The sequence below is a fragment of the Myxine glutinosa genome, chromosome 4 (genome assembly GCF_964187855.1).
Source record: "Myxine glutinosa chromosome 4, kmMyxGlut1.1, whole genome shotgun sequence".
NCBI classification, from domain to species: domain Eukaryota; kingdom Metazoa; phylum Chordata; class Myxini; order Myxiniformes; family Myxinidae; genus Myxine; species Myxine glutinosa.
The window spans coordinates 182,729,483-182,757,199 of record NC_136264.1 but is presented as its reverse complement, the minus strand read 5'-3'; the positions used below and the strand labels follow the sequence as shown (position 1 = coordinate 182,757,199).

At 45.4% G+C, this 27,717-nt stretch overlaps 1 protein-coding gene across 5 annotated transcripts in view; it reads left to right on the top strand.

Annotated features, from left to right (window-relative positions):
- LOC137425542 (sodium- and chloride-dependent taurine transporter) overlaps positions 1 to 27,717 on the top strand; it is a 340,062-nt gene that overhangs the window by 122,069 nt on the left and 190,276 nt on the right. For all 5 annotated transcript variants that reach the window (XM_078776784.1, XM_068114081.2, XM_078776782.1 and 2 more), the window contains exons 4-5: positions 2,789 to 2,921; positions 16,998 to 17,132. In XM_078776784.1, coding sequence (XP_078632910.1) covers positions 2,789 to 2,921; positions 16,998 to 17,132 — 268 coding nt within the window. The remainder of the gene's footprint in view (positions 1 to 2,788; positions 2,922 to 16,997; positions 17,133 to 27,717) is intronic.

The following is a 27,717-nucleotide window of genomic DNA, read 5'->3' as shown; positions in this document are numbered from 1 at the left end:
ATCCAACTGAATAGTGATTTTAAGAGGATGATTGGTACGTCAACTTTCATCCGACGTACATGCCATCGTCTTATTCAAGGCAATATGAATGCCCGGCTGACACGACAAAAACCGGTTCACTGCAGGTTGCTCGCGTGGCGAAGATGGCGGACGGCTTTCACTCCAACCCGGGCTTTGAGGCCCGGATCCTCCGGAACCTCAATGAGAATACCCGACGACACAGGCTCCACGCACTCCGGTGATATCTGAGATGACTTGGTCCAAAATATCTTCACTCAAATCACTGATTCGGTTGTGAATGACATTATTTGATAGGGGCACCTGTTAAAAAAAATTTCTTGCTTCGTTGTCCAGGATAGTTGTTGCCATTTCCAGTGCACATGGCTTGATGAGATCTTCTGCAATTGTATGGGGCTTCTTGGATTTGGCCACTGCATATGCCACTTGGTATGAAGCAAGAAGTAGTGGTTTTTCAACAGAAACAAAACCCCAACTTTGGAAGAGTTCCTACAGAATCAAAACGAGCTCTTTTGATTTTCAATGACCCAACATCATGTCCTTCAACATCGGCTCCGCCATGCTTGTTCTTGAAGTGCTCTTGAAGCTTGGATGGTTTCAGATTTGAGTTGGAAAACACAACGCTACAAAGAGTGCTCTGGGGTTTTTGCAACCCATCATTTCCCGTTATGCAAGTGAAACCAAAGCGCACATAGCCATCATTCTATTTCCTTCTTTTTGACATGATGAAGGGTTAATCTGCAAAACAGAAAGAGAAAAATATGAGAAAAAATATAAAAATATGTGAAAAGTATACAATGGTGTATACAGGTTACAAGTTGCTACACGATAAGAGTTTGTGCTGAAAAAAGACAAAAAAATGAATAAAGTATACGGAGTGTATACGGAGTGGAACATGTTTGACTATTGGTTTGAGACGTTGTTTGCAGTGGCATGCATTGATTTTTCGTCATGGGGAAGCAATTTAAGCTACACATAAAAAACTAGAACGCCACTCAGTAGAGCGCATACTCCCGCCGTGGGTGGCTGCTGCTGCTGAGCCCTATCTTCCAATGGTAAAAAATCCTTCAAAAATTCCTGGATCCGAAATAATATCCTGAGCTTCAACAAAAACTAATCAATTCTTCCTTATCCCAAGGGCAATCATCCCACCAATTTTCATCCAAATCAGTTCAGAACTTTTCCGGATATCTTGTTCACGAACACGCAAACACACACACACACACGGACGGACACGATCGAATGCATTACTCCCTGGCGGGAGTAATTATATAAATACACTAGACGACCCGTGAACCCGTTGGGTTCCCGTTATGACAGCGGTTGATGAAAAAAAAATACACACAATTTTAATATTATTGAGTGGTCAAACTTTAATTTGAAGAAAATTTGAGCATTTACCTCATGAGTCACCGTTCAACGAAGCACGTGTTTAATGACAACAATCTTGGTTGATCTCCCATCCTTCTTTTCTTTTTCTTTTTTTTTTCTTGTAGTGTAAAAGATGGGAGGGGAAGAGAGATAGAGATAGAGAGACTTAAAAGTTTTATGTCATGTTCAAAAGGCACACTGGCAGATGGCTGAGTGATGACTCGTGACACACGACGACAAGGACACAAGCCACTCTTTGTTTCACCCCCAGATATTCCATCTCACACCCTCTGGGGGTGCAGACACCCCAGGTTGGGAACCCCTAGGTTAGAAGGTATTCCATTTTCCTTTTTTTAGCCTAGGCAACACTGAGGTGAAAACACTCTTTGCACAGGTAAATTTTTTCTCCTTCTCATCCCCACTCCCCCAAAACGGAGGGGCCTGTCAAAGCCACTCCCCCCCCCCCCAAAAGATGTAACTGTAGTATATCTGTCCCCTCCCTCTCCCCTCACCTCTCGCATTCTTCCCCCTACCACTCCACCCACTCCCTCCCTCACCCCTGCGTCTCCTGCCTCCTCCTTCCACCTGCCCCCCGCCCAGCAACGCCGGTTACTCCTGATAGTACAAAATAAGGGGCATTCAAAAAATCTCGTGTGCATGCTGGACTACCCTTGTGTTCTGAGGAGGAACCAAGTAATGCTCTAGAAAAGAAAAGATTTAGGGGTGCCCTAAATCTGGCAATAAAATACATTTACTTCTTCATGCATGTGGATGAATCAAATTGGTGCCCCTTTGTATGAACTTTTCTGGAGCATCGCTTCATTCCTACTTCGTTCGTTCTGGAGCACCGCATACTTTTGGCCATGTAGTGTATATATATATGGAGTAAAAGCACACATTACATTCACTCAACAATAACATTTTGCCATCGACGATATTCATGAAATTAATTGGTCATTATAATGTTCTTCACCAAAAGAGAACCGTAATTTGTTTTAGTCTCTAATATAATCTCCACCACAGCACATCAATGTGCAATCTGCCTTCCTTCTGCTACTCCCTCCTTATTCCTTCCCACATCTACAAGACTTTGTTAAAGCTACTGTTCTGCATTTGCAGACAGTTTAAATGGCAGATGTCACCAACCAAAAGTTTGCAAAGTGTGTTAACCATCATGGGAAGCAAGGGTATGGTAATCGTCCTGGGAAACAATGGTATGCTAACAATTGATTTTTCATGTGTTTGCCCTTTGTTGGAGTACGAATGTATCGAGCACACCTTCGTCAACTTTCAATATCGAGCATACCTTCGTCAACTTTCAATTATTGATACACCTATGAGTAGAAAATGGCTTAAATCCATCTTTCTTGCGTACTTGAGACTCTTGCCTGGTGTACAGGAGGAAGGTTCTGAGCATTTCAGGAGGAATAGATGAGGTTGGTGAACTGAAGTGGGATTTAATGCTCTGCCTGCTGGCGGTGTGGATCATCTTGTGGGTGTGCTTATTCAAGGGGGTGAAGACCTCTGGAAAGGTATGCATCGGATTCATGTAAAGTTGAACAATATGTGGCTGCTTTTGGGGCTGTTTTAATCTCCTTTATATTCATTTTATGAACTGTTTGGTGTTTATTCAATCCTGTCTAGTGTTTCGAGTTTCAATCCTCTTTACCTACTTGTATATATTGTTACGTGGTCCCCCCCCCCCCCCTTACCTCTGGTCTCGGTGGACCTCCGAACCCCGAGAGGGTCCCCGGCAGAAAGATGTGTTATCCTTGGTTGAAATCCAGCAAATAATGAAACCCTCAATGGAACCAGAAAATGAAACAGTCAAATCAATAATGCAACCACACCAGCTTATAAACAAACAATATGAATGAATGAATGATCGTTTTAAGGCCATGTTTTCCCTGCTAGAGCGGGGGTTAGCCTTGCGGGCCCCATGGTTCCCTGTTTGAGGCAATGTTTTTATGGCCGGATGCCCCTCCTGACGCCAAACAAACAATAAACAAAAAATAAATAAATAAACAAACGTTATAAACAAACAATAATATATTATAAATCACACACAAAGAGCCATACAACAATGGGGGCAATCACCCCCTACTTTCAAATCTTACGATGATATCCTTGTTAAGCCTCTTAACCCCACACTCAGGGCACCTCCCCCAATGTCTCTGTGCGCTCCCACGATCGGGGAGTCAAGGCCCGATGGTCAATTGAGGCGTAGGCGAGCGAGATGACCCCGAGGTCACGTTGTTCAGCACCCAGCAACACAGCGGTGGAAAGGAACCTCACAAAGACGCGCTCCGACGTACACGTTGCGGTTCAATCCGGGAGCCTCCGTATAATTCTCACGTGCCCCTTTCTGGCACAGCCGTCCCCGGCAAACCACCGGGGAATAATGCCCGGCTGACACGACAAAAACCGGTTCACTGCAGGTTGCTCGCGTGGCGAAGATGGCGGACGGCTTTCACTCCAACCCGGGCTTTGAGGCCCGGATCCTCCGGAACCTCAATGAGAATACCCGACGACATAGGCTCCACGCACTCCGGTGATATTTCTTATCGCCCGAACTTCCCTTCAAGGACGCAAAGTTCACTCGCACTGTACGTCGAACGCTCGGGCCGGAGCTTCAACAACCACGTCTCTTTCACAATCTCCTACCGCCTCTCTCTTCTTCTTTGCTCCACCTCTTCCGGTCACGATCCGGATTTCCGGCCACATTTTACGAGGAGCGCTTTTAAATCTTTTAACTATAATAACCCTTTCCCTTCAACCACAATCACCAGAATACTTAGAATCAACAACAATAATCATAACAACAACCCTTAGGGCCGAATCCATAACACTTCCCCCCCTCAAGAAAGAAAGTTTGAACACAGCGAACACTTTCTTTGCATGCCCTCTTTAAACAAGCCAAAGTAAATTCACAACCCAAATCAGCAATCCCCGTGGGCAACAATATTCAACCTTCCCCAAAAATAAAGCAACAAAATTTTACCCCACCCCCAGAGCTTTCCAAAGTTAATTCCCTCTGGACCAAGCGTCAACAATGACATTGTCCCTGCCCCTCTGATTTTTACTTATAGTTTCTCTTGAATGAAGGTTAAGGGGTTGTGATCAAAAACCCAAAGGCCAGCAAATCTATAGCACTTTCCCCGGGAGGCCGAGCTGAAAGCCAGGTTCCATGGTGGTTGGGTGGTGGGGCCTGGAAGTATTCACTACCTGGACGACTTTAGGAACATGGAGTTCATGGTTAGTCCGGGGAGGAAAGTTCACTACATGGACGCCTTTAGGAACGTGGAGTTCACGGTTAGTCCGTGCAGGGAAGTTCACTACCTGGACGCCTTTAGGAACGTGGCGTTCACGGTTAGTCTGTGAAGGAATCTTGGCTCGGCGGCTCCGCAGCATTCAGTGCTTCAACTTTTCCGGACTCCTAATAATTACGGTGGGACCACTTGTCACAGTAGTCACCTGACTGGTGGTCTCCTTCTCGGCCACTGCTCTGATAATCCTTCCTTTGGGAGCTTTCATAACTCTGGAAGCCTCCATAATAATATCGCTTGTGGCCACCACCACTACTACTCCGTGGTCCTCCTCTGTAGCCCCCTCGACCCCTAGGAAATGCCTTCCCTACTGTGATGGACCGACCCTCCAACTCCTTGCTATTCAGATCCTTTTCTACCTCTCTGGCGTCCTTTGAGTTTTCAAACGTGACAAAGCCAAACCCTCTTGACTTTCGTGTCTCCCTGTCTTTTATCAGCAGCACTTCCAAAAGCGGTCCATAGTTGCTGAAGGCAGACTCCAAAACATCTTCCTGTGTTTTGAAGTTCAGTCCACCTACAAATAACTTGCTAAACTTGTTGCCATCCCGAACTGGTGTGGTGTTATCCTTTTTCTTTTTTTCTTTTTTTTTGTTGTATACAGAGTCGAGGCTCGTGAAAGAGCTAACATTTATCAAACAAACAAATCAACCAAACAAGCAAACAAAGTATATAAAAAGGGGAGCGGTCAACATGATGGGGAGAGAAGGGGAGGAAGCACACAAACACAACATTTGAGAGCAGGGACATCGGGAGATGTGTGGGAGGGAGAGGGCCTGGGGGGGGGGGCAGGATAGGTATAAAACGCAAGGACACCAATGACTTCCAGGAAAGAAGTCGGCACCTCAAAAAGTGGATTTGGGGTGAAATTAGCGGGGATAGAAAAGATCAAGGTTTTGGATTGGGGAAGATAAGAGATGGTGGTGAACAGCCGTTTAAAAGACCTGGAGGGAGGAGTGGGATTGAAGAGAGTGAGGGAGTTTGTTCCAGAGGCGGGAGAAAAGAGGAATGAAGGAGTGAAGGTGAGCAGAGAATCTTGATTTTGGCAGTTTAACCATAAGAGGGTTGCAAGCAGATCTTGTGCGACCTGTAGGAATATTTGGGGGACAGAGCCCAGAGAGAGCTGGGGGAGCAAGGCCGGAGAGGAGTCGGTAGAAGACGGAAAGACCACCAACCTGCCTGCGGTGAGTAAGTGAAAGGCCCTCGGAGATAGCGTCATCGCGGAAGATTCCAATGATTCTGAATGCTTTGGTTTCAACAGCGTGAAGACGAGCTAGTTGTGAGGCAGGAGCACCAGCCCAGAGGGGAGAGTAGTACTCCATTGAACTGCGGATGAAAGCCTTGTATGTGGTGAGGAGCTCAGGTGTGCCAAGGAAGGACTTCGCACGACGGAGGATGCCCAGTCGGCGACTGGCTTTGGAGGCCAGCTTGGAAATGTGGTTTTCCCAGGAAAGATCATGGCAGATAGTGAGACCCAAAAGCTTGAGTGACAGAACTTCTTGGAGAGGATTATTCAGAAAGAAGATGGGAGGGTTGTCCAGTCGGTCTTTTCGGAGAGACATCGTAAGAGTGTGAGATTTGTCAGGATTGAAAGACATGTTTCACTTGTTTGCCCAGTCTGTGATTTTGTCCAGGTCTGCAGAGAGTGAGGAGGCTGCAGACTGCCGATCTGAGGGATGAGGAATGGAGCGGCAGAGAGTGGAGTCATCAGCAAAGAGACAGAGGGGATTTTCAAAAGAGTCAGAGAGATCATTGATGAAGACCAGAAAAAGCACAGGGCCCAGAACACTGCCTTGGGAAACTCCAGCCTGAACAGGAAGAGGAGATGAGAGAAACCCATTCAGGGCCACACGTTGACTACGACTAGAGAGGAAGTCCGCCAGCCATGCGTGGAGATTTCCATGGATACCAAAGGAGGAGGGTTTGGTGAGCACAGCGGGGTGCCAGAACGTATCGAAGGCATGTGATATGTCGAGGGAGACAGCTCTAATTCCCTGTTTGGCATTGCGGACCTCCATCCATTGTTGAGACAGCAGAAGCAGCATGTCCAGAGTAGAGTGACCTGGTCTGAAACCAAATTGATGATCAGAGATCAAGCCATTGGAGAAGAGGAAAGATTTCATATCCGAAGCAATAATGGCTTCCATGACTTTGCTGATAATTGGGAGAAGGCTGATTGGTCTGTAGTTGCTAGGATCTGTTTTTGCCCCTTTTTGTGCAAAGCGGTAATGTTGGCTGATTTCCAAGCACATGGCAGTTGACCTTGAGCAAAAGAGAGGGTGAAGAGAACAGAGAGGGAGTGAAAGAGCAGAAGAACAGGATTTTAGGACCCATGGGCTGATCGAGTCGAGGGTTGACAGAAACTTTTCCACCTTGTCAGGAGGAAAGGGCACGGAGTCCAAGAGCAGCTGGGTACGACTGGGTATGGTGGGTACAGAGAGGGATGGGTTTGGGACACAAGATTTAGAGGCAAACACAGAGTTGAGGCATTCAGCTTTTTCACGTGCGGAGTCAGCTGTGTAGCCGTTTGAGGTAAGGGAGGGGATGGAGGGGGAACAAACACCAGAAACAGATTTGACCAGACGCCACCAGGATTTGGAAGAGGGAGACAGATAAGAGAGTTTGGTCTTGAGAACGGAGAGATATTGTTTGCTGGCTCTCCTGAGGGTGGACACACACTTGTTTCGGGCTTTGTGAAAGGAAATGAGATTTCCTTCCTTTGGATTTGCTTTCCAGGAGACGAAGGCAAATTGTTTCTGGGCAACAGCCTTACCACAAGATTCCGTGTACCATGGACGGGAGGAAGGGTATGACAACTGAAGACGAGATGGGATAAATCTGTGCATGAGAGAGAGCAATTTACTTTGGAAGAATTCCCAGGATGAGTGGATTTCAGAGGTGGTAGAGATGGGAGACCAGTCCAGATGATTGATGGCTGCTTGAAGACCGTGCCAGTTGGCCTGAGTGAAATGCCAGACTCGTCGATGCTGAGCAGGCTCCCTGAGAATGGTCAGAGAGATGTCCACTTTAACAAGGACATGATCAGATGAGCCGATTGGAGCAGAAGAAGAGCAGCAGACATTTTCAGGGAAGTTAGTCATAACCAAGTCCAGAAGAGAAGATGCTCCGTTGACTGAGATCCGGGTCGGGAAATTGACAGATTGTGTCAGTCCCAGTGAGTCGCAGAATTCCTTTGCTGAGGAACCATGGCTGGTGAGAGGGGTACCCACACCCAGCCAACTGGCATGCTGACAATTGAAATCACCACATATGAGGAAGAGAGAGTTGGGATCAGTAGATAGAAGTTGGTCCATATTATCAGACAGCGAGTTGGAGATGGAGTCATCACTGTTTGGTGGACGGTACAACACACATATGAACAAGAGGTGGGAGCGAAGGGGAGGCCGTAGCCAGAGGTATTCCTGGGGGTAAGGTGGAGAGAGTGCAGTGCAGGGCGAGTGAGGAAGAGAGTTTTTGATAAAGATAGCAACCCCACCTCCAGGACGAGGCTCAGGTCTATCATACCAGAGGAGGGAGTAACCCAGGAGAGATACTAAGGAATCAGAGACATCATGAAGGAGGAAGGTTTCTGTTAATCAGATCACGTCTGGTTTGTCAGAAGCAACCTGTATGGAGAGATCAGTTAAGTTTGAACGAAGGCCCCGGATGTTTGAGGTCCATACCGTTAATGAAGAGGAAGGGGGAGCATCGGATACAGACAGGGGGGAGGAGGGGTAGGGTAAGGTGTGGAAGAGGTGGAAGAGGTAGGGAGAGCTGTTGAAGGTGTGTCAGAGATTTCAGAATAGCTCGGAGAAAGGGAACGATGGGGCGGACAAAAGGTTTGATGGTGATTGGGTGAGGCACAATGAGGTGTTATTTGAGGAGGGGGAAGAGCGAGGCAGAAGGTTGGGGGAGATGGAGGTGAGAGTTAAAAGGGGGGAAGAAGCGGGGAGGACGCTTTGTGGAGGTGGAGTAAGAGGGGGGAAATTGAGAAGAAATGAGGGTGGGGAGATTTGAAGGGGAGGGGCGAGGGGGGAGTTTAGGAGGGAAGGGACAAGGGGAGGGATTTGAAAGGGATGGGATATGGGGGAGATTTGGAGGGGAGGGGTGAGGGGGGAGTCTAGGAGGGGAGGGGCGAGGGGGAGTCTTGGAGGGGAGGGGTGTGGGGAAGTTTAGGAGGGAAGGGGCAAGGGGGGAGATTTGAAAGGGATGGGTGATGCGGAGGATTTGGAGGGGAGGGGCAAGGGGGAAGATTTGAAAGGGATAGGTGATGGGGAAGATTTGGAGGGGGGGGGTGGTGGGGATGATTTGGAGGGGAAGGGTTATGGGGAAGATTTGGAGGGGAGGGGTGAGATTGGATTTTAGAAAGTGTACGATTAATGGAAAACGAACATTTATTGCAAAATGTGTTTCTTGTGACCTTCGAGTCAAAAATATGTTTAAGGACGCTGGAGGGAGGATGGAGTGCAGGAGAGTTTAGGGAATGTAGAAAAGAGGCACTGTAAGAGATGGAATTTTTTTTTGGGATGAATAGATTTGGTGAGCAAGTCGAAAGCAACCTTTTAAAGAAGAAGAGGAAAAAGGTGTTATAATATACGACGGAATACAGAACTTGAGGGGAAAGTGTAAACATTTTAAAGTTTAACAGTGAAAACTATCGGGGGAAATGGGGGAGAAACACGTGGTCGAAGAACGAACGAACGAATAAGAACGAATAAACGAATGAGAACAACAAATAAGAACAGAGAAGGAAATGTTTTTTTGTTTTTTTTGTTTTTTTTTTAGTTGAGATTTTAAACAACGAAGTAGGCTATGGGGTGAAAAGACTGGGAAAACAGAGAACGAAAGTTATTGGAGCACAAACGATGGACTGCTGAGAGAAAAACAAAGCCTCAAGGTTGGACACTGTACAAGGCCTCAAAAGACATGGCACGAATTAACACGATTTTCTATACATGTATGAAAGATTTGCACTGAAAATCTTCCTCGGGACACACTATACGTACAACACCATAAAATAAATACAGTTATAACGAAAATACAAATGGGAACAATTACTTCACTTCGATTTCGATGGAGAGCGTGTAGAGCCGCGAATAAACGAAACCTCGCCAGCAAGACCGGAAGTCGATTGTGCCAGTCGATGTCGACCAGTCGGATGTGCCCTTCTGGGCTTTTTAACAACCATCGGGTTACCAAAAACTTGACCACCGGCCAAATCATTCCCGATAACAACCGATACTCCCTCTACAGGAAGCGTGGCTTGTAAACCGACGGTGACCGGTCCTGACACCAAATTGGACTCCAAATGGATGACATGAAGTGGAGCACTAACACAGCCACAAATCCCCTGTAAACGAACACTATCCCCAGTTGCCGTCTCCTCGGACCATGGCAAGATGCCTTCAAGCATTAAAGATTGATGTGCTCCTGTGTCCCTCAATATCCTAACCGGTCTCCGGTTAGTCGAGGCTCCATCCAGTGACACAACCCCCTCGGAAATAAATGGTTGGTAACCCTTTTGAGGGCGATTTCTTACAATGGCCATCACAATTGGTAGTCGAACTCCGCTCCTGATTTTCCTTTCCCAGAGCATAACAGTTGGACATCCAGTGTCCAGGTTTATGGCAAAAAGTGCAAGTAGGCCCGGAGGAGAACCTCGTGGTCTGCCAAGGCATGGGGGCGGCGGTCTGCCTCAAGTCCCCAGGACGATAGGTCTGTCTTGGAACCGCAGTCTTCTGATTTCTAGAAGTCGTGGTGTCAAAGTGGACCTCATTTTCGTCCCGAGGCCGCCCCCATGGATTTTCATTCTACGCCGCTGATGTACCATAGCTCCCCTGGCTAGGTCTGGGCGAGAAGTTCGGTTTGTGGAACCCCATCCTGTGTGTTAAGGCATAGTCATCTGCCATGGTGGCTGCCTCATACAGCTTTGGTACTTTCCTTTCCTCCAGATGAACTTTAATGTCTTCGTGGACACACTGTTGGAATTCCTACACCAGGATCAATTGTCGCAATAGTTCGAAGTCTTTCCCAACTCCTTTTGAATCAGACCACCTATCAAACATGGTTTCCTTCACTCTGGCAAATTCCACATGGGTCTCACTCTCGCTCCTCCTGGCATTCCGGAATTTTTGCCGGTACACTTCCGGGACCAATTCATAGGCTTTGAGAATGTGTTTCTTCAATACCTCGTAATCTGCACATTGGTCAATCGGTAAAGCCGAAACAATCTCTTGAGCTTTACCCACCAGAACACTTTGCACTAGTATGGACCAGTACTCCTCAGGCCAGTTTAACTGTCGAGCCACTTTCTCAAAGTGTGGAAAAAACTTGGCTACCTCCTTTTCATTGAAGGGTGGAACCAGCCTCACATGTCTGCCAACATCCCAGGTTTTCTGACTAGGTGTCGAACCAGTCAGCAGGGATGGTACCTCTCCCCGTTCTCTCTTTAACTCCAGCTCCTTGACTTTAATTTCCTGCTGACGCGCCAATTCACGGTCCTTTAACTCCCTTTCGGCTCTTCTCTCCTCTGCTTCGAGTTCTCTTGCAGCTCTCCTTTCCTCTGCTTTTTTGTCTTCTAACCTTTCCTGGAGTTCTCTTTCCACTCTTCTTTCCTCTGTTTTTGTCCCCCGTCGTACAGCGGAGCGAAAGGGGGACTATGGTTTTCCCCTCCGTCCGTGTGTCCGTCCGTCCGTCCGTCCGTGCGTGCGTGTGTGCGTGCGTGCGTGCGTGCATGCTTGCGTGCATAAGCGAAGGACCGCATTCGAATTTGGTGTGTGGGTGCAACCCACGTCAAAATCCAAGATGGCCGCCGCCATGTATGTCTGATGCCATGTATGTCTGAACCTTGTGAGCTGAATATCTTGAAAAATAAGCGAAGTACCAACTTCTAATCTGGTGTGTGGGTTTATCTAGGCATACTTGGAGGAATGCTATTTAAAATTGGGTCGCCACGTCAAAATCCAAGATGGCCACCACCATATATATGTCTGAACATTTTGAGCGAAATATCTTGAAAAATAAGCGAAGTACCAACTTCTAATCTGGTGTCTGGCTATATCTAGGCACAAGGAAGAACGCTGTTTAAAATTGGGTCGCCACGTCAAAATCGCAGATGGCGGCCACCATATATATGTCTGAACCTTGTGAGTGAAATATCTCGAAAAATAAGCGAAGTACCAACTTCTAATCTGGTGTGTGGGTGTATCTAGGCACAAGGAAGAACGCTTTTTAAAATTGGGTCGCCACGTCAAAATCCAAGATGGCCGCCGCCATGTAAGTCTGAACCTTGTGAGTGAAATATCTCCAAAAATAAGCGAAGTACCAACTTCTAATCTGGTGTGTGGGTGTATCTAGGCACAAGGAAGAACGCTGTTTAAAATTGGTTCGCCACGTCAAAATCCAAGATGGCCGCCACCATATGTATGTCTGAGCATTGTGAGTGAAATATCTCCAAAAATAAGCGAAGTACCAACTTCTAATCTGGTGTGTGGGTGTATCTAGTCATAAGGAAGAACGGTATTGAAAATTGGGTCGCCACGTCAAAATCCAAGATGGCCGCCACCATATGTATGTCTGAACCTTGTGAGTGAAATATCTTGAAAAATAAGCGAAGTACCAACTTCTAATTTGGTGTGTGGGTGTATCTCGGCATAAGGAAGACCGCTATTGTAAATTGGGTCGCCACGTCAAAATCCAAGATGGCCGCCACCATATATATGTCTGAAACTTGTGAGCGAAATATCTTGAAAAATAAGCGAAGTACCAACTTCTAATCTGGTGTGTGGGTGTATCTAGGCACAAGCAAGAAGGCTGTTTAAAATTGGGTCGCCACGTCAAAATCCAAGATGGCCGCCGCCATGTATGTCTGAACCTTGTGAGCAGAATATCTTGAAAAATAAGCGAAGTACCAACTTCTAATCTGGTGTTTGGGTGTATCTAGGCCCAAGGAAGAACGCTGTTGAAAATTGGGTCGCCACGTCAAAATCCAAGATGGCCGCCGCCATGTATGTCTGAACCTCTGAGCGGAATATCTTGAAAAATAAGCGAAGTACCAACTTCTAATCTGGTGTGTGGGTGTATCTAGGCATAAGGAAGAACGCTATTGAAAATTGGGTCGCCAGGTCAAAATCCAAGATGGCCGCCTCCATGTATGTCTGAACCTTGTGAGCGAAATATCATATCATAGCATGTTTTCTGCGTCTTCCACTTTGTCAACTCACATCACTTCCCCGACGGGGGACCTAGGCGTAACGCTTGTTTTTTGCTCTTCTAACCTTTCCTGGAGTTCTCTTTCCACTCTCCTTTCCTCTGTTTTTTTTCTCTTCTAACCTTTCCTGGAGTTCTCTTTCCTGTACTTTTAACCTTTCCTGGAGTTCTCTTTCCTGTACTTTTAACCTTTCCTGGAGTTCTCTTTCCACTCTTCTTTCCTCTGTTTTTTTCTCCTCTAACCTTTACTGGAGTTCTCTTTCCACTCTCCTTTCCTCTGTTTTTTTCTCTTCTAACCTTTCCTGGAGTTCTCTTTCCTGTACTTTTAACCTTTCCTGGAGTTCTCGGTCCTGTGCTTTTTCCCTTTCCTGGCTCTGCAATTGCATCTCCAGTTTCTGGAGCTCCACATTTTCTTGCTCTTCTGGTAACCAATCCCAGGCTACCTCTTCCCATGCTTCTAATCCCACCATAAATTGTATCACCACTGTCTGCAACTCTGCCTTCTTCATATTAGTTCGGACCTCCAAGCTAAAATGTTTGGCCAATTTCCAGAGGTCCGATTTTACCAACGCTCTGAACTGTGCTTCACTGGGGGTCACTGTCAACTTCTCTGAGTCAAACTCCATAGTGACTACTGGTAACACCTGTTAACCTTCACACAATTAATTTTTTGAACAAACAAAAACAAATTACTTTTTTTGTTGTTGTTGTTGTTGTTGTTTGTTTTTGGAAAAAAATTGGGAATGTTGGAAAAAGTTCCAAATTTGGGAATTCTGGGAATGTTAGGGAATTCTTTCCCGGGCTAAATTTAGGAATTTTTATATCCCGGACGCAGACCCAATTGCGAACCCACGAATATCAATTGGACGAGCCCCCAATTTCTGTTACGGGGTCCCCCCCTTACCTCTGGTCTCGGTGGACCTCCGAACCCCGAGAGGGTCCCCGGCAGAAAGATGTGTTATCCTTGGTTGAAATCCAGCAAATAATGAAACCCTCAATGGAACCAGCAAATGAAACAGTCAAATCAATAATGCAACCACACCAGGTTATAAACAAACAATAATATATTATAAATCACGCACAAAGAGCCATACAACAATGGGGGCAATCACCCCTACTTTCAAATCTTACGATGATATCCTTGTCAAGCCCCTTAACCCCACACTCACGGCACCTCCCCCAATGTCTCTGTGCGCTCCCGCGATCAGGGAGTCAATGCCCAATGGTCAATTGAGGCGTAGGTGAGCGAGACGACCCAGAGGTCACGTTGTTCAGCACCCAGCAACACAGCGGTGGAAAGGAACCTCACAAAGACCCGCTCCGACATACAAGTTGCGGTTCAATCCGCGAGCCTCCGTATAATTCTCACGTGCCCCTTTCTGGCACAGCCGTCCCCGGCAAACCACCGGGGAATAATGCCCAGCCGACATGACAAAAACCGGTTCACTGCAGGTTGCTCGTGTGGCGAAGATGGCGGATGGCTTTCACTTCAACCCGGGCTTTGAGGCCCGGATCCTCCGGAACCTCAATGAGAATACCCGACGACACAGGCTCCATGCACTCCGGCGATATTTCTTATCACCCGAACTTCCCTTCAAGGATGCAAAGTTCACTCGCACTGTACGTCGAACGCTCAGGCCGGAGCTTCAACAACCACGTCTCTTTCATGATCTCCTACCGCCTCTCTCTTCTTCTTTGCTCCACCTCTTCCGGTCATGATCCGGATTTCCGGCCACATTTTACCAGGAGTGCTTTTAAATCTTTTAACTATAATAACCCTTTCCCTTCAACCACAATCACCAGAATACTTAGAATCAACAACAATAATCATAACAACAACCCTTAGGGCCGAATCCGTAACAATATAAAAAACCTAAAAACACGACCCATGAAGCCGTCTGTCCATCCGTCCGTGAAGCTGTGTGATTAGATGTCTTTAATTACGTACCGTTTGAACGCTGGTTTCATCCTGCCTATTCATTATGTACGGCTATTAATTACGTACTGTTTGGACGCCTGTTGCATCCTGTCTATTTATTACGTACGTATATTATTTACGTACTGTTGCAATATACCTTTTGGCCCTTTAGACTGCTAAAATTCCTGAGACCTTTGAAGACCCTCTTCGCCAATTTTTCTTCACCAACACCAATAGCAACCGACGTACGTACTTAGACGGACAACCCAAAAACATAATGTCTCCGACCACCTTCGTAGGCATAAAGCATAAAAACACGTAGGCATAAAAAATATGACGCACTTTTTTATACAACGCTTTGCCTGCAAAGCACCAATCTAACAGTTTATAATTGGGCTAATAAATGAATCCATGTGAGACAGCTCAAAGTAAGTGTGCTACCTACCTCTTGTTGTAGCTATTTTCTCTACTCAATAAGATGACTGAGACAGAGAATACCACGTTCTTGAGGGCAATTTATTTAATACTTGCTAAAACAGATTACAGTCACATACACTTCATTAACAACAACACACTGTGGACATCCACACAGGTTCTCTCTTCACTCCGAGAGTTCTGTCGACTATATAGTTGTGTGGGTTCTTTGAGCTCTTTGAGAAAGAGCAGATAAGTCTTAAAAGGTCATCATAATTCATTAAGTTCCTAGACAAGCTGACGCCAGGTCCAGATGTATCCCATTATTTCAAAGTTGTAGACTGGAAGAATGTGCAGTCTGAGATAAGAGAACTTTAGCCAGCAAACTGTTTATAGCAGGTCAAAAAGTCACTGCAAGCTTCTCTCCCAAGCCAACCAGATCAGTTAACACGAGCTCCACTCTCCATATTGCTCAAAGAATACCCATGTTCCATAATTTCAAATACAGTTTCTTTGGCATCCATATTTAAAGATTATGTAATATTGTTATGTCTCTAATTAATCCTACAAACCAATATCCATATTTAAAGATTTGCTGCCACGTCAAAAGTTCAGAACAGAGCAATCCAGCTGAGTTATCAATTTTCATTCTGAAGTCCAAATGGACTTCTACACTCTCCATCATCATGTCAAACACACAATGACATTACAAGATGCCAGTGTACATTTACTTGAGTTACAAAGACATTCATAGACAATGGACAAATTAACAAAGTACAGAATGACCACAAAAAACGGTATTCATACAATTTAATAAAACGTCTTCATTTTTGTTTGAAATGACATGTTCTTTGGTACACATTTGCTTCACAAGATACATGACCACAATGGAAAGGTTCAGATGGATACTGTCAATGTCATTGATTTGATTGAGGTTAGAGCAAGTGCTCTGGCTGTCGGCCTCGACACTGTGGGTACACTTGGATTTGAAGGGAAAAATTGTTTATTACTCTGACACATTTGACTGAAGTGATTAAATTGTTTTTTTATAATTGGTATTTCAGCAATGTAATTGGTATTTCCGTAATGTAATTGGTATTTCAGCAATGTAATTGGTATTTCCGTAATGTAATTGGTATTTCAGCAATGTTATTGGTATTTCAGCAATGTAATTGGTATTTCAGCAATGTAATTGGTATTGCAGCAATGTAATTGGTATTGCAGCAATGTAATTGGTATTTCAGTAATGTAATTAGTATTGCAGCAATGTTATTGGTATTTCAGTTATGTAATTGGTATTTCAGCAATGTAATTGGTATTGCAGCAATGTAATTGGTATGTCAGTAATGTAATTGGTATTTCAGTAATGTAATTGGTATTTCAGCAATGTAATTGGTATTGCAGCAATGTAATTGGTATTTCAGTTATGTAATTGGTATTTCAGCAATGTTATTGGTATTTCAGTTATGTAATTGGTATGTCAGTAACGTAATTGGTATTTCAGTAATGTAATTGGTATTTCAGCAATGTAACTGGTATTGCAGCAATGTAATTGGTATTTCAGTAATGCAATTGGTATTTCAGCAATGTAACTGGTATTCCAGCAATGTAATTGGCATTTCAGCAATGTAATTAGTATTTCAGCAATGTAAATGACATCATCAATCCAAAATTGTCAAACTCCAGAAGGTATGGTATAATTATTTAATGCATTTAACTTTCCATTAACATGACTATCTTGTCAGATTGTCTATTTCACAGCAACATTTCCTCTCGTGATCCTCTTCATCTTGCTTGTCCGTGGAGTTACCCTGCCAAATGCCATCTATGGTATCAAGTACTACCTGTACCCCAATTTAAAACGCCTGGGAGATGCACAGGTAATCAATGACCATTTTGATTGAATTTTTGGCAAACATTATTCATCTCATGGCAAAAAGAATGAGTATACTTCAAAAAAAAAAAAGGCTATTGCCTTATAATACAGAAACACTACTTAAGAAATTGAAGTCTCCATGTGGAGTCCCTACCATGTTTAAAGATAACATAAGTCATATTAATGTGTGAAAACATAACCAAATAAACGGCAAGTATCATCTGATTTTTTTAGTCATTTAAAATAGATGCTGTACAGCTTTTCCGGCGCTCTTCCAGACCTTGTGCTCCACACTGACGAAGGACAACAGGCCCTAAATACATATCGTGGATGTTCTCTCTTCGGGATAGAATGGTCAACAAATAATTTAAATCTCTTCCTGGCATTGGCTGCAATCCAATCCTGCAGAGAAGGAGGGGGCTCACCTCATTCCAAATAGGCAGAGCCTATGCAACTGTTTCGCCACAAGAGCCTTTTGGTAGTCGCCCGTTCTGGAATCCGTGACCATTGTGGTCCTACCTTTTTATTGTTGTTCGACGTACCTTGGACTATTTATGAGAGATTTAACTATGATGTACTTCTGAAATATGGGGGCTAACCCCGCTAGAGCGTGAATTCAAAAAATGGGCCCCGGTGATCATTTCAGGCATGACGCCGATAACTTTTGAACTAAATACACTAGAATCATGAATGAGGGGTCATTTACCACTAATTTTGAGGTGAGAAATCTGATGGAATTTTTGGTTTGTGGGTCATCTTGACCTCCAAATTCAAGATGGCCACTGTCAGCCATGTTGAAAAACAAAAAATGGTATAACTTAGGGACAAAACGAGCTTTCTGCATGGATGAAGTTTCTTCACCCATTAATTCCGGCATGGGTAAATGGATAAGGCAGTTATTTTTCACTTTTGAGGTCACCTTGACCCCTTATACAAAATAACCGCCCTCCGAGATCTTCAAAAATCACATTAAAAAAGGGTAGGATCATAATGGTCGTGACGAAAATTCACATCCATCAACTAACTATGCTATGTATATCATGAGCTGCACTACAACAATCTTGCGTATATCAACCATCATCATCACTGTCACTGCTTGAGCCACTGCTGGCATTGGAATCACTTTTGTTACCAGCAGCATCTCCATTGTCGCTTTTGCTGTCCATGTCCATATCCTCATCATAATTCGGGTTCAGGGGTGAGGGTATGGAAATGCCATGCTTCAAATGCCTCCCACATAGGGCCCGGTCAACTGATCCCTTGGCGATCACACCGGCTGCCACCGTGATGTCTGATATCGCTGAACCATTGAATTGCTTGTAAATGGTGTTGATGAACGACATTTCGATATGGAAGGATCCCCAGAAAGGAACGATTTGTCGAACCTGTTTGGTTTTTCACCTTCAGCTCAAGCAGCAGCATATATACAGGCTGATCACCAACAATGACTGAAAAGGGCATCTTTTTTCATCGATCAATTTTGCCACTTTGCGCCTAACATCATAGAGAATCCTCTTACTGGGTGGGTCAGGATAAGTCATGTGATATATTGCTCAGCTCTTCTCAACCGGATTTGACATATTGGCTTGAAAACCAGAAAAAACAGATACACATTGTTTTTCTGGTTTTGGTCTGGATCTATCATCTTAGGCTCTGGCCAAGGCATGAATGACACCATGAGTCCTCTGTGCTGATGTGTCTGGAATGCAATCATCTTCTGACCGCTGCCTGATGGGTAGTTCTCCACGCATCATTAATTTGTATGGGTCCATTTTCTGCATATCAAGTTCTTCTAAGTTATTTGAGAGAAGCAGAAAGAGATGGGTTTAGTTTATGCATCATGCTGGGAACTGGGCGATCTACATCATTTTCAGACTATTCTACATCCCAGGATTCTGACTGTACATAACAGACATTACCGTGATGTGTGTTTGGGTTAGCTCCAGTCAGTGTGTCACTCTTGAACTCCTCATTGTCAGCTAAAGTGACCCCTGGCCTACCCTCGGCAATCTCAAAAGGGCAGTTCAGTGACCGCTTTAGGTCATTTACCAGCCAGAAGTCACGAAGCTCCAGGACATCATTGTAACTAATACCCACACCATCTCTGTGTATCACGTCAACTACCTCGCTGCACTTGGTCAATCCATGCAGCATCACAGAGATATTTGTATGAAACAGTGATTTCCAATGATGTTGTGTGTAATGATAGATGCAATCAAACGTACGGTTGGGCTGTCATCAATGGAGGTTTTATTCACATGCTTCAACCTGGTGATCAGCTTCAATAGGAGCTCATTCAGGTCTCCTTCTTACTTCAACTCGTGGATGAATGGGGGCCGGGGGACAGTTTTGTACCGATGACTTTCTGTTTAAGTCGTGCTGCAACATTCTTCATGAGTTGCTCATAGCTGACTCCCAAGGAGGATATTGCAGCCTCGATGTATGTGCCTCCTGCAGCAGTATCATAGACCACCTCACTAACATTCTTCTGGTTGCATTCGTGGAATCCGGTGCCTTCGCCAAATTATTTGATGAGAAGCTCCTTCAAATAGCTAGACTTGACAACTGAGCCATGTCCAAAATTGTAAATGATGTGTTTGTAATCAGTCAAGAGACCTTGCAGCGTGCGTAATTAATGGTCTTAATGGTCACTCGCTGAAGATGCTGTGGAGTTTCATCTGCAGGAGGTTTATGATCAATGACATACACTACATAGCCAAAAGTATGTGGACACCCGAACATCACACTGGTATGTGCTCGTCGAATATCTCATTCCAAAACTAGCACGGCACTCAGTAGAGAGCATACCTCCGGTCCGCCTGGTTGGCCATATCACTCAGTGGTGAAGAATCACTTAAAATAATTATCATATCCGAATCCATATTCAGATCTCCACCAAAATTGAATCTAATCGTCCTTGTCAGACACCCAACCTGTCCACCAAGTTTCGTCCAAACCTGTCCACAACTTTTTGAGATATCCTGCTTTGTTTGTATCGTTTTTGGCCCTATCTCCCAATGGTGAAGAATCTCTTGAAAAATTCTAGTAGCCCGATCCGAATCCGGATCTTCACCAAAATCCACTTGCTGCAATAAATTCCACTCGCTGTTTTGGGATTCAGGACAATCAATTGCAGCATATGTTTCTGATCTGAGACACGTATCTGAATCCTGTGAGTTTGGGGAGACTCTGTCGGAAATGCTCAGAAATAGATTTGTGTGCGATGTCCAAGATGAGCGCACTCCTACATAGGTCGTTTATCAGAAAGGAATTTGGATTTCAGGAAAGGAATGGACATAAATAGTTCAGGGAATTGAAGTTGCTGCTACAAAAAAAAAAAGAGGTACATAAAGTTCAGGCTGATAACAAAGAGGACAGGCAGCCCTGGAGTACTGGTTACCAGCGCAGTCATCCATGGAAATGGTGACACCCAACATGGGAGGATGACTGTGGATCGTGTCGGCCTAAGTCTTGTTGGGTGGGAATGGCTGAAGGTGTTCAAATTGAAATGGGCTGAGATTTGTCACAATGGGGTATCAGCGTCACACAAACCCGTAGTGGAACAGTTCCCCGAGGTTTTTCAGAGCAGACTAGTCAGAGTGAAGACCGTGACAGCTAAAATAGATTTGATCAGCCAAGGTTTTTAAACTGAGGAAAGTTCCCTATGCCATGAAGGGGAAGGTCGACCTTGAGCTTGAGCGCTTGTCTACATAAGTGAGGAATTAAAGAAACAGCCGTGTTCTCAGACAGGGCAGCACCAATCGTGCCTGTCCTAAAAGGTGATAGCCCAAGTCCGCATATGTGGTGATTATAAGCTTACTGTAAATCAAGCAGCAAAACAAGACAGCTATCCGATTCTGCTGATTGTCGATTTGTATGCCACCCTAAATGGAGAAGAGACTTTCACGAATCCTGATCTCAACTGTGCTTACTTGCAATTACCTTTAGATGAGGCATCAAAGGATTGCACAATGATAAATACACACCGTGTGGTCCTTTTCAGATAAACCCGCCACCCACTTGGGATCTCATCGTCGATATAGTTGTGATGTTGTGAGGTAGTAGAGTCGTCGTACCCCATTAGGGAGAACTAAAGTGCTGGAAATACTCCATGAGGGACACCCAGGAATGGTGCGAAAGAAGACGATTGTGCGGCGACATGTTTGGCGGCCGAATCTCGATTAAGATATCGAGGTTACATTTCCCAACTGCAATTCTTGTCAGATGAATGCAAAGTTTCCTGCATCATCATCATCATCAATGCTTCCTTGACAATGGCCCCAGAAACCTTGAGGGTGTATACACATTGTTACAGATTCGTCACTTCCGTTGTTGTGGTTCTCATCCACTGTAAACATTTTTGGTTGCATGTACTATTATTGTTGTCGTTTAAGTGAAATAGAGATTACTATTTTCAAAAGGTAAAAAAAAGTTAATGTTTTAAATGAAACCGGAACCAGACAACGACGACGAAGAGGAAGAGGAGAAAGAGAAGGCAGAGCGAGTGAGTCGGACAAGAAGCCGAGCTGCTTCAAGGTCTTGAGCGAATATTGGCGAATGAGGGTCACGAGTGAACTTTGGGTTTCCTGGGAAAGGGATTCCTGCGACAGAGTTGTTATCGCTGTGACAGATAAACCTGCGTGACAGGTTTTGCGGTTGATTCCGAAGAGAATCATCGGAGTGCCGTTATGCCTCGAGAACAGGCCGTCGGCCATTTTACCTCGTGCAGGATTTGCGCATCGCTCAAGGTTTTTCACCTCGCTTTAACCATTTTCACCGCATCCAGACGTTAATCTGGTGTGTGTGTGTAACATGGATTTTGAATGGGAAATTGCGGTTCGCCGAGTGGGAGCCGTTGAACGTCCATACCAGAAGGTGTGATTTCTCCGTTGCTTCTGGAGGGTGCCTTCACCCATCTTTGGCAGTGTGACTGTCAACCGAGCGGGATTCTGGTCTTCATTCGACATCGTTCTGATGATCCCCGGAGCGTGGATCAACTTTGGTTTGAAGCTGGGAAAGAGACATTGGGGATGTTCTTTTCGCTCACTTGGAGCACAGTGAGTTATATTGTACGAAAATGATGGTACCATCGTAGGAAATATATATTGGTTGTACAATTGATTAATATTGTTATTGTACTGTTATTCTTGTGTGACTTTAATACAACACTTGTTTGTTGGTAACAATTGGTGTGGTTTCACCATTGATCTTGGACATACAGAATAACACATCTTTCTGCCGTGACTCCTCTCGGGGCTCGGAGGTACACCGTGACCGGGGTTTGGGGAGGAGCACGTAACGACATTGACTTTGCTGGGCCATTTTTGGGCAAATGTTCCTGATCATTATATTGACTAGCAACGGTACCTGCCCTATGGGCGAGGCTTCAATTGGGAGGCCCAAATTAAAAGGCAAAATATCAGAAATTGAAGACTTTTTAATTTTAAACGATTTATATAAACATCTGTTAAATAATATCACACGCAAATCATCAAAATCGAAATAGTATTTGTAGAATTTCAATAAAAGCCATATCACTGTTCATATCAGTAAATATTATTCCATCGTGTTTGGAAAAACTGGAAAATTGGAAAATTGGAAAAAAATTGGAAAAACAATATAGCGTATTTTACTCCAGGGCGTCCCAGGATTTCCCACCCAAAATATAGTTGCGATCGGTTCAGCCGTTTTTGCGGTATCTGGGAACAAACGGACAGACAGACAGACAGACATTTGGTGAATTATAGTAAGATGCTTATTCTAAGTAGATGGACGTGCACCCCATGCCAACAACCTCATCCGAAGCAACCATCGAATGTCTCAAGAAACTCATTTTGAAATAAATGTTCGTATCCCATAAATCGTACACTTTTCAAAATCCAATCTCACCCCTCCCCTCCAAATCTTCCCCATCACCCCTTCCCTCCAAAACTTCCCCATCACCCCTTCCCTCCAAATCTTCCCCATCACTCCTCCCCCCCCAAATCTTCCCCATCACCCATCTCTTTCAAATATTCCCCCTTGCCCCTCCCCTCCAAATCTTCCCCATCACCCATCCTTTTCAAATCTTCCCCCTTGCCCCTCCCCTCCAAATCTTCCCCATCACCCCTTCCCTCCAAAACTTCCCCATCGCCCTTCCCCTCCAAAACTTCCCCATCACCCCTCCCCTCTAAATCTACCCCCTTGCCCCTCCCCTCCAAATCATCCCCATCACCCATCTCTTTCAAATATTCCCCCTTGCCCCTCCCCTCCAAATCTTCCCCATCACCCATCCCTTTCAAATCTCCCCCCTTGCCCCTTCCCTCCTAAACTCCCCCCACACCCCTCCCCTCCAAGACTCTCCCTCGCTCCTCCCCTCCTAGACTACCCTCTCACCCCTCCTCCTCAAAGCGTCCTCCCCGCTTCTTCCCCCTTACAACTTTCACCTTCATCTCCCTCAACCTTCTGCCTCACTCTTCCTCCTCCACAAATAACACCTCAATGCACCTCACCCAATCACCATCAAACCTTTTGTCCGCCTCATTCTTCCCTTTCTCCAAGCTATTCTGAAATCTCTGACACACCTTCAACAGCTCTCCCTACCGCTTCCTCCTCTTCCACATCTTACCCTACCGCTCCCCCCCCCCCCCCCTGTTCTGTATCCGATGCTCCCCCTTCCTCTTCTTTAACAGTATGGACCTCAAACATCCGGGGCCTTCGCTCAAACTTGACTGATCTCTCCATACAGGTTGCTTCTGACAAACCAGACGTGATCTGCTTAACAGAAACTTTCCTCCTTCATGATGTCTCTGATTCCTTGGTATCTCTCCCAGGTTACCCCCTCCTCCGGTATGATAGACCTGAGCCTCGTCCTGGAGGTGGGGTTGTTATCTTTATAAAAAAAACTCTCTTCCTCACTCGCCCTGCACTGCCCTCTCTCCACCTCTCCCCCAGGAATACCTTTGGCTACAGCTTCCCCTTCGCTCCCACCTTTTGTTCATATGTGTGTTGTACCGTCCACCAAACAGTGATGACTCCATCTACATCTCGCTGTCTGATAATATGGACCAACTTCTATCTACGCATCCCAACTCTCTCTTCCTTATATGTGGTGATTTCAACTGTCACCATGCCGGTTGGCTGGGTGTGGGTACCTCTCTCGCCAGCCATGGCTCTTCAGCAAAGGACTTCTGTGACTCACTGGGACTGACACAATCTGTCAATTTCCCGGCCCGGATCTCAGTCAACAGAGCATCTTCACTTCTGGACTTGGTTATGACTAACTTCCCTGAAAATGTCTGCTGCTCTTCTTCTGCTCCAATCGGCTCTTCTGATCATGTGCTTGTTAAAGTGGACATCTCTCTGACCATTCTCAGAGAGCCTCCTCAGCGTCGACGAGTCTGGCATTTCACTCAGGCCAACTGGCACTGTCTTCAAGCAGCCATCAATCATCTGGACTGGTCTCCCATCTCTACCGCCTCTGACATCAACCCATCCTGGGAATTCTTCCAAAGTAAATTGCTCTCTCTCATGCACAGATTTATCCCATCTCGTCTTCAGTTGTCATACCCTTCCTCCCATCCATGGTACACGGAATCTTGTGGTGAGGCTGTTGCCCAGAAACAACTTGCTTTCGTCTCCTGGAAAGCAAATCCAACGGAAGGAAATCTCATTTCGTTTCACAAAGCCTGAAACAAGTGTGTGTCCACCCTCAAGAGAGCCAGGAAACAATATCTCTCCGTTCTCAGGACCGAACTCTCTTATCTGTCTCCCTCTTCCAAATCCTGGTGGCGTCTGGTCAAATCTGTTTCTGGTGTTTGTTCCCCCTCCATCCCCTCCCTCACCTCAAATGGCCACACGGCTGACTCCGCACGTGAAAAAGCTGAATAATAATAATAATAAAGGAGTCTTATATAGCCACATCAAGCAGAGTAAACTACCCTCATGGCGCTTTACATTATCATGCGAACACACACACACCGCACACACACACACAAACATACACACACACAGACACACCTTCACTCTTGCCCTATTCCTCTCCCTCCCCATTCAAAACCCACAGATGTGTACTCCCCCTCCTCCTCCCCTCCCTCCCCCGCACATGTACACAGACATACCCTCGATCTCTGTCCCACCTCAAACCAAAGGGAAAACAGGACTTAGACTTTGAAAGACTTGTGAAACAGATAGGTTTTGAGGGAGGTTTTAAAGGCAGGAAGAGAGTCAACATGTCGAACAGAGGAAATGAACAGAGTCATTGCAGAGCAGAGGTGCAGCAAACGAAAAGGATTTCTCGCCAAATGACTTGGTGCTGGTGCGCGGCGGCTCTAAGGTCATAGAGTCGTCGCTTGAACGAAGCCGTCGCCGAGGTTTATAGAGAGTGAGCAAATCGGAGAGATAGTGAGGTCCCGTTCCACACAATGATTTATAACATAGTGTGCAAATTTTGTTTTGCACACGAGCAGAGACAGGCAGCCAGTGTAAAGATACAAGAAGCGGAGTAACATGGTCAGACTTCTTCGCCTTACAGACAAGACGAGCGGCAGAGTTTTGAACCTTTTGTAACTTATCCAAGAGAAACCGAGGGCAGCCAGCATACAAAGAATTACAATAGTCTAGCCTTGAGAGGACAAGGGCACAGACCAGAGTTAGAGCAGCTTGAGGAGTAAGAAAGTGGCGAATGGATGCGATCTTTCGCAGCTGAAAGTATGCTGATTTGCAAGTTTGAAGTACTTGCTTGGAAAATGTCATGTTACAGTCGAAAACCACACCAAGGTTCTTGGCCGACGAAACAAAGTTTATATCGGTTTCACCAACATGAATAGTGGTAGGAAGTGAACATTGTAGAGGACATCTGTGCGATCTTACAATCATAGACTCTGTTTTAGCATCGTTCAGCTGAACTTTGTTTTGGGTCATCCACGCCTTCATGTCGGCAATACAGCCTTCTAACACTTCAACAGTGGGCACGATTTGTTGAATCGTGCATCCTTTGTGCAGCTGATTGTCATCTGCAAAGGCGTGGTGATCAACTGAATGTCTGGCAACAATATCAAATAGAGGCTGAGTGTACAAAAGAAAGAGGATAGGTCCCAGGACTGAGCCCTGGGGAACGCCAAAGGAAAGCGGAGAAGGGGCTGATTTCTGGCCATTGACAACAACTGTTTGCACTCTATCAGTAAGATAGGACATCAGCCAAGAAAGTGGAGTACCAGTTATACCAAATGTGATTTCAAGACGACGAATTAAGACACTATGGTCAATCGTGTCAAAGGCGGCAGACAAGTCCAAAAGAGCAAGAACGGAAACCTTACCACAGTCAAGAGAGGTCAGAAGATCATTGGTTATTCTTAGGAGAGCGGTCTCGGTGCTATGGCCTGGTCTATATGCTGACTGGCGAGAATTGAAAAGATTATTTGAAACTAGATGGTCATTCATCTATGATAGCACAATTCTTTCTGTGATCTTTGACAGGAAAGACAGGTTGGAGATAGGACGGTAATTTTTCATGTCGTTAAGGTCTAGGGTGGGCTTTTTAAGAAGTGGTTTAACAAGAGCTTGTTTAAAGAGAAGCGGAAATGAACCCATAGTCAGAGAATCATTGATAACTGCAGTAATAAATGGGAGGAGGGTGTCCAAACACTCAATTAACAAATCGGTGGGAAGGCGGTCAAGATGACATGTTTTTGTGTTTGACTTGAGGATTGTACATTTGACAATTTCCTCAGTAACAGGAGTAAACGAACTAAGAGGTCGTCCATGAAAGCAGTGTTCAGCATCATCGAAGGAAAGGAGTGACTGCTTGTCAAGATTGTTTCTTATTGACTGAATTTTATTGTGAAAGAAATGCAGGAAGCATTGGGGTCGTTCGTTTTGAGGAAATACAGTGGGAGGAACGGATTTATTTTTGGTGGCAAGCAGGCGGTTGGTAGTGCTGAACAGTTGCTTGCAGGAGGAGCTCCTAGTAATCCGATCAGAAATATATGACGTTTTTGCTTTCAGAATGATTTTTATGACGAGTCTTTTAGCTATGTTATACAACTGTTAATGGACTGAGGCCAGTCTTCAGCCACTGTCTCTTGGCACGTCGTCGTTCCTTTTCGGCAGCCCTGACTTCGTCACTGACTGCGCTGAACCACGGAGTACTCCTGCGTCTGGGAACGGCGCGCCGTGTCGCTGGAGCATGACAGTCCAACGCTGTGCGGAGGCAACAGTCGAGGTCTTCTGCAGTGACATAGGAACGGCCAGAGAGACGGGTGTGAAGGTCCTCTTTAAAGGCGGAACGGTCGATGGCACGAATGTTGCGGGCAGTGATGAAGGTGGGCTGAAGACGAGGAACAGCAATACTCAGGTGGCTGGTGACACAGAAGTGGTCCGAGGTGATAGCACAGGTCACTGGCGTGGACTGCACCAACTGATCATCGCATCTGTGCACTAACCAATCCAGGATGTGTCCTTTAACAAGTGTAGGTTGGGAGACAGACTGAGACAGACTAAAAGTAGAAAAGAGGTCAATGATCTTTGAAGTGAGAGGATGTTGTGGTTGGTCGTAGTGGACGTTGAAATCTCGAAGAATCAAGATGAAACCAGGAAGAGTATTGCAGTGG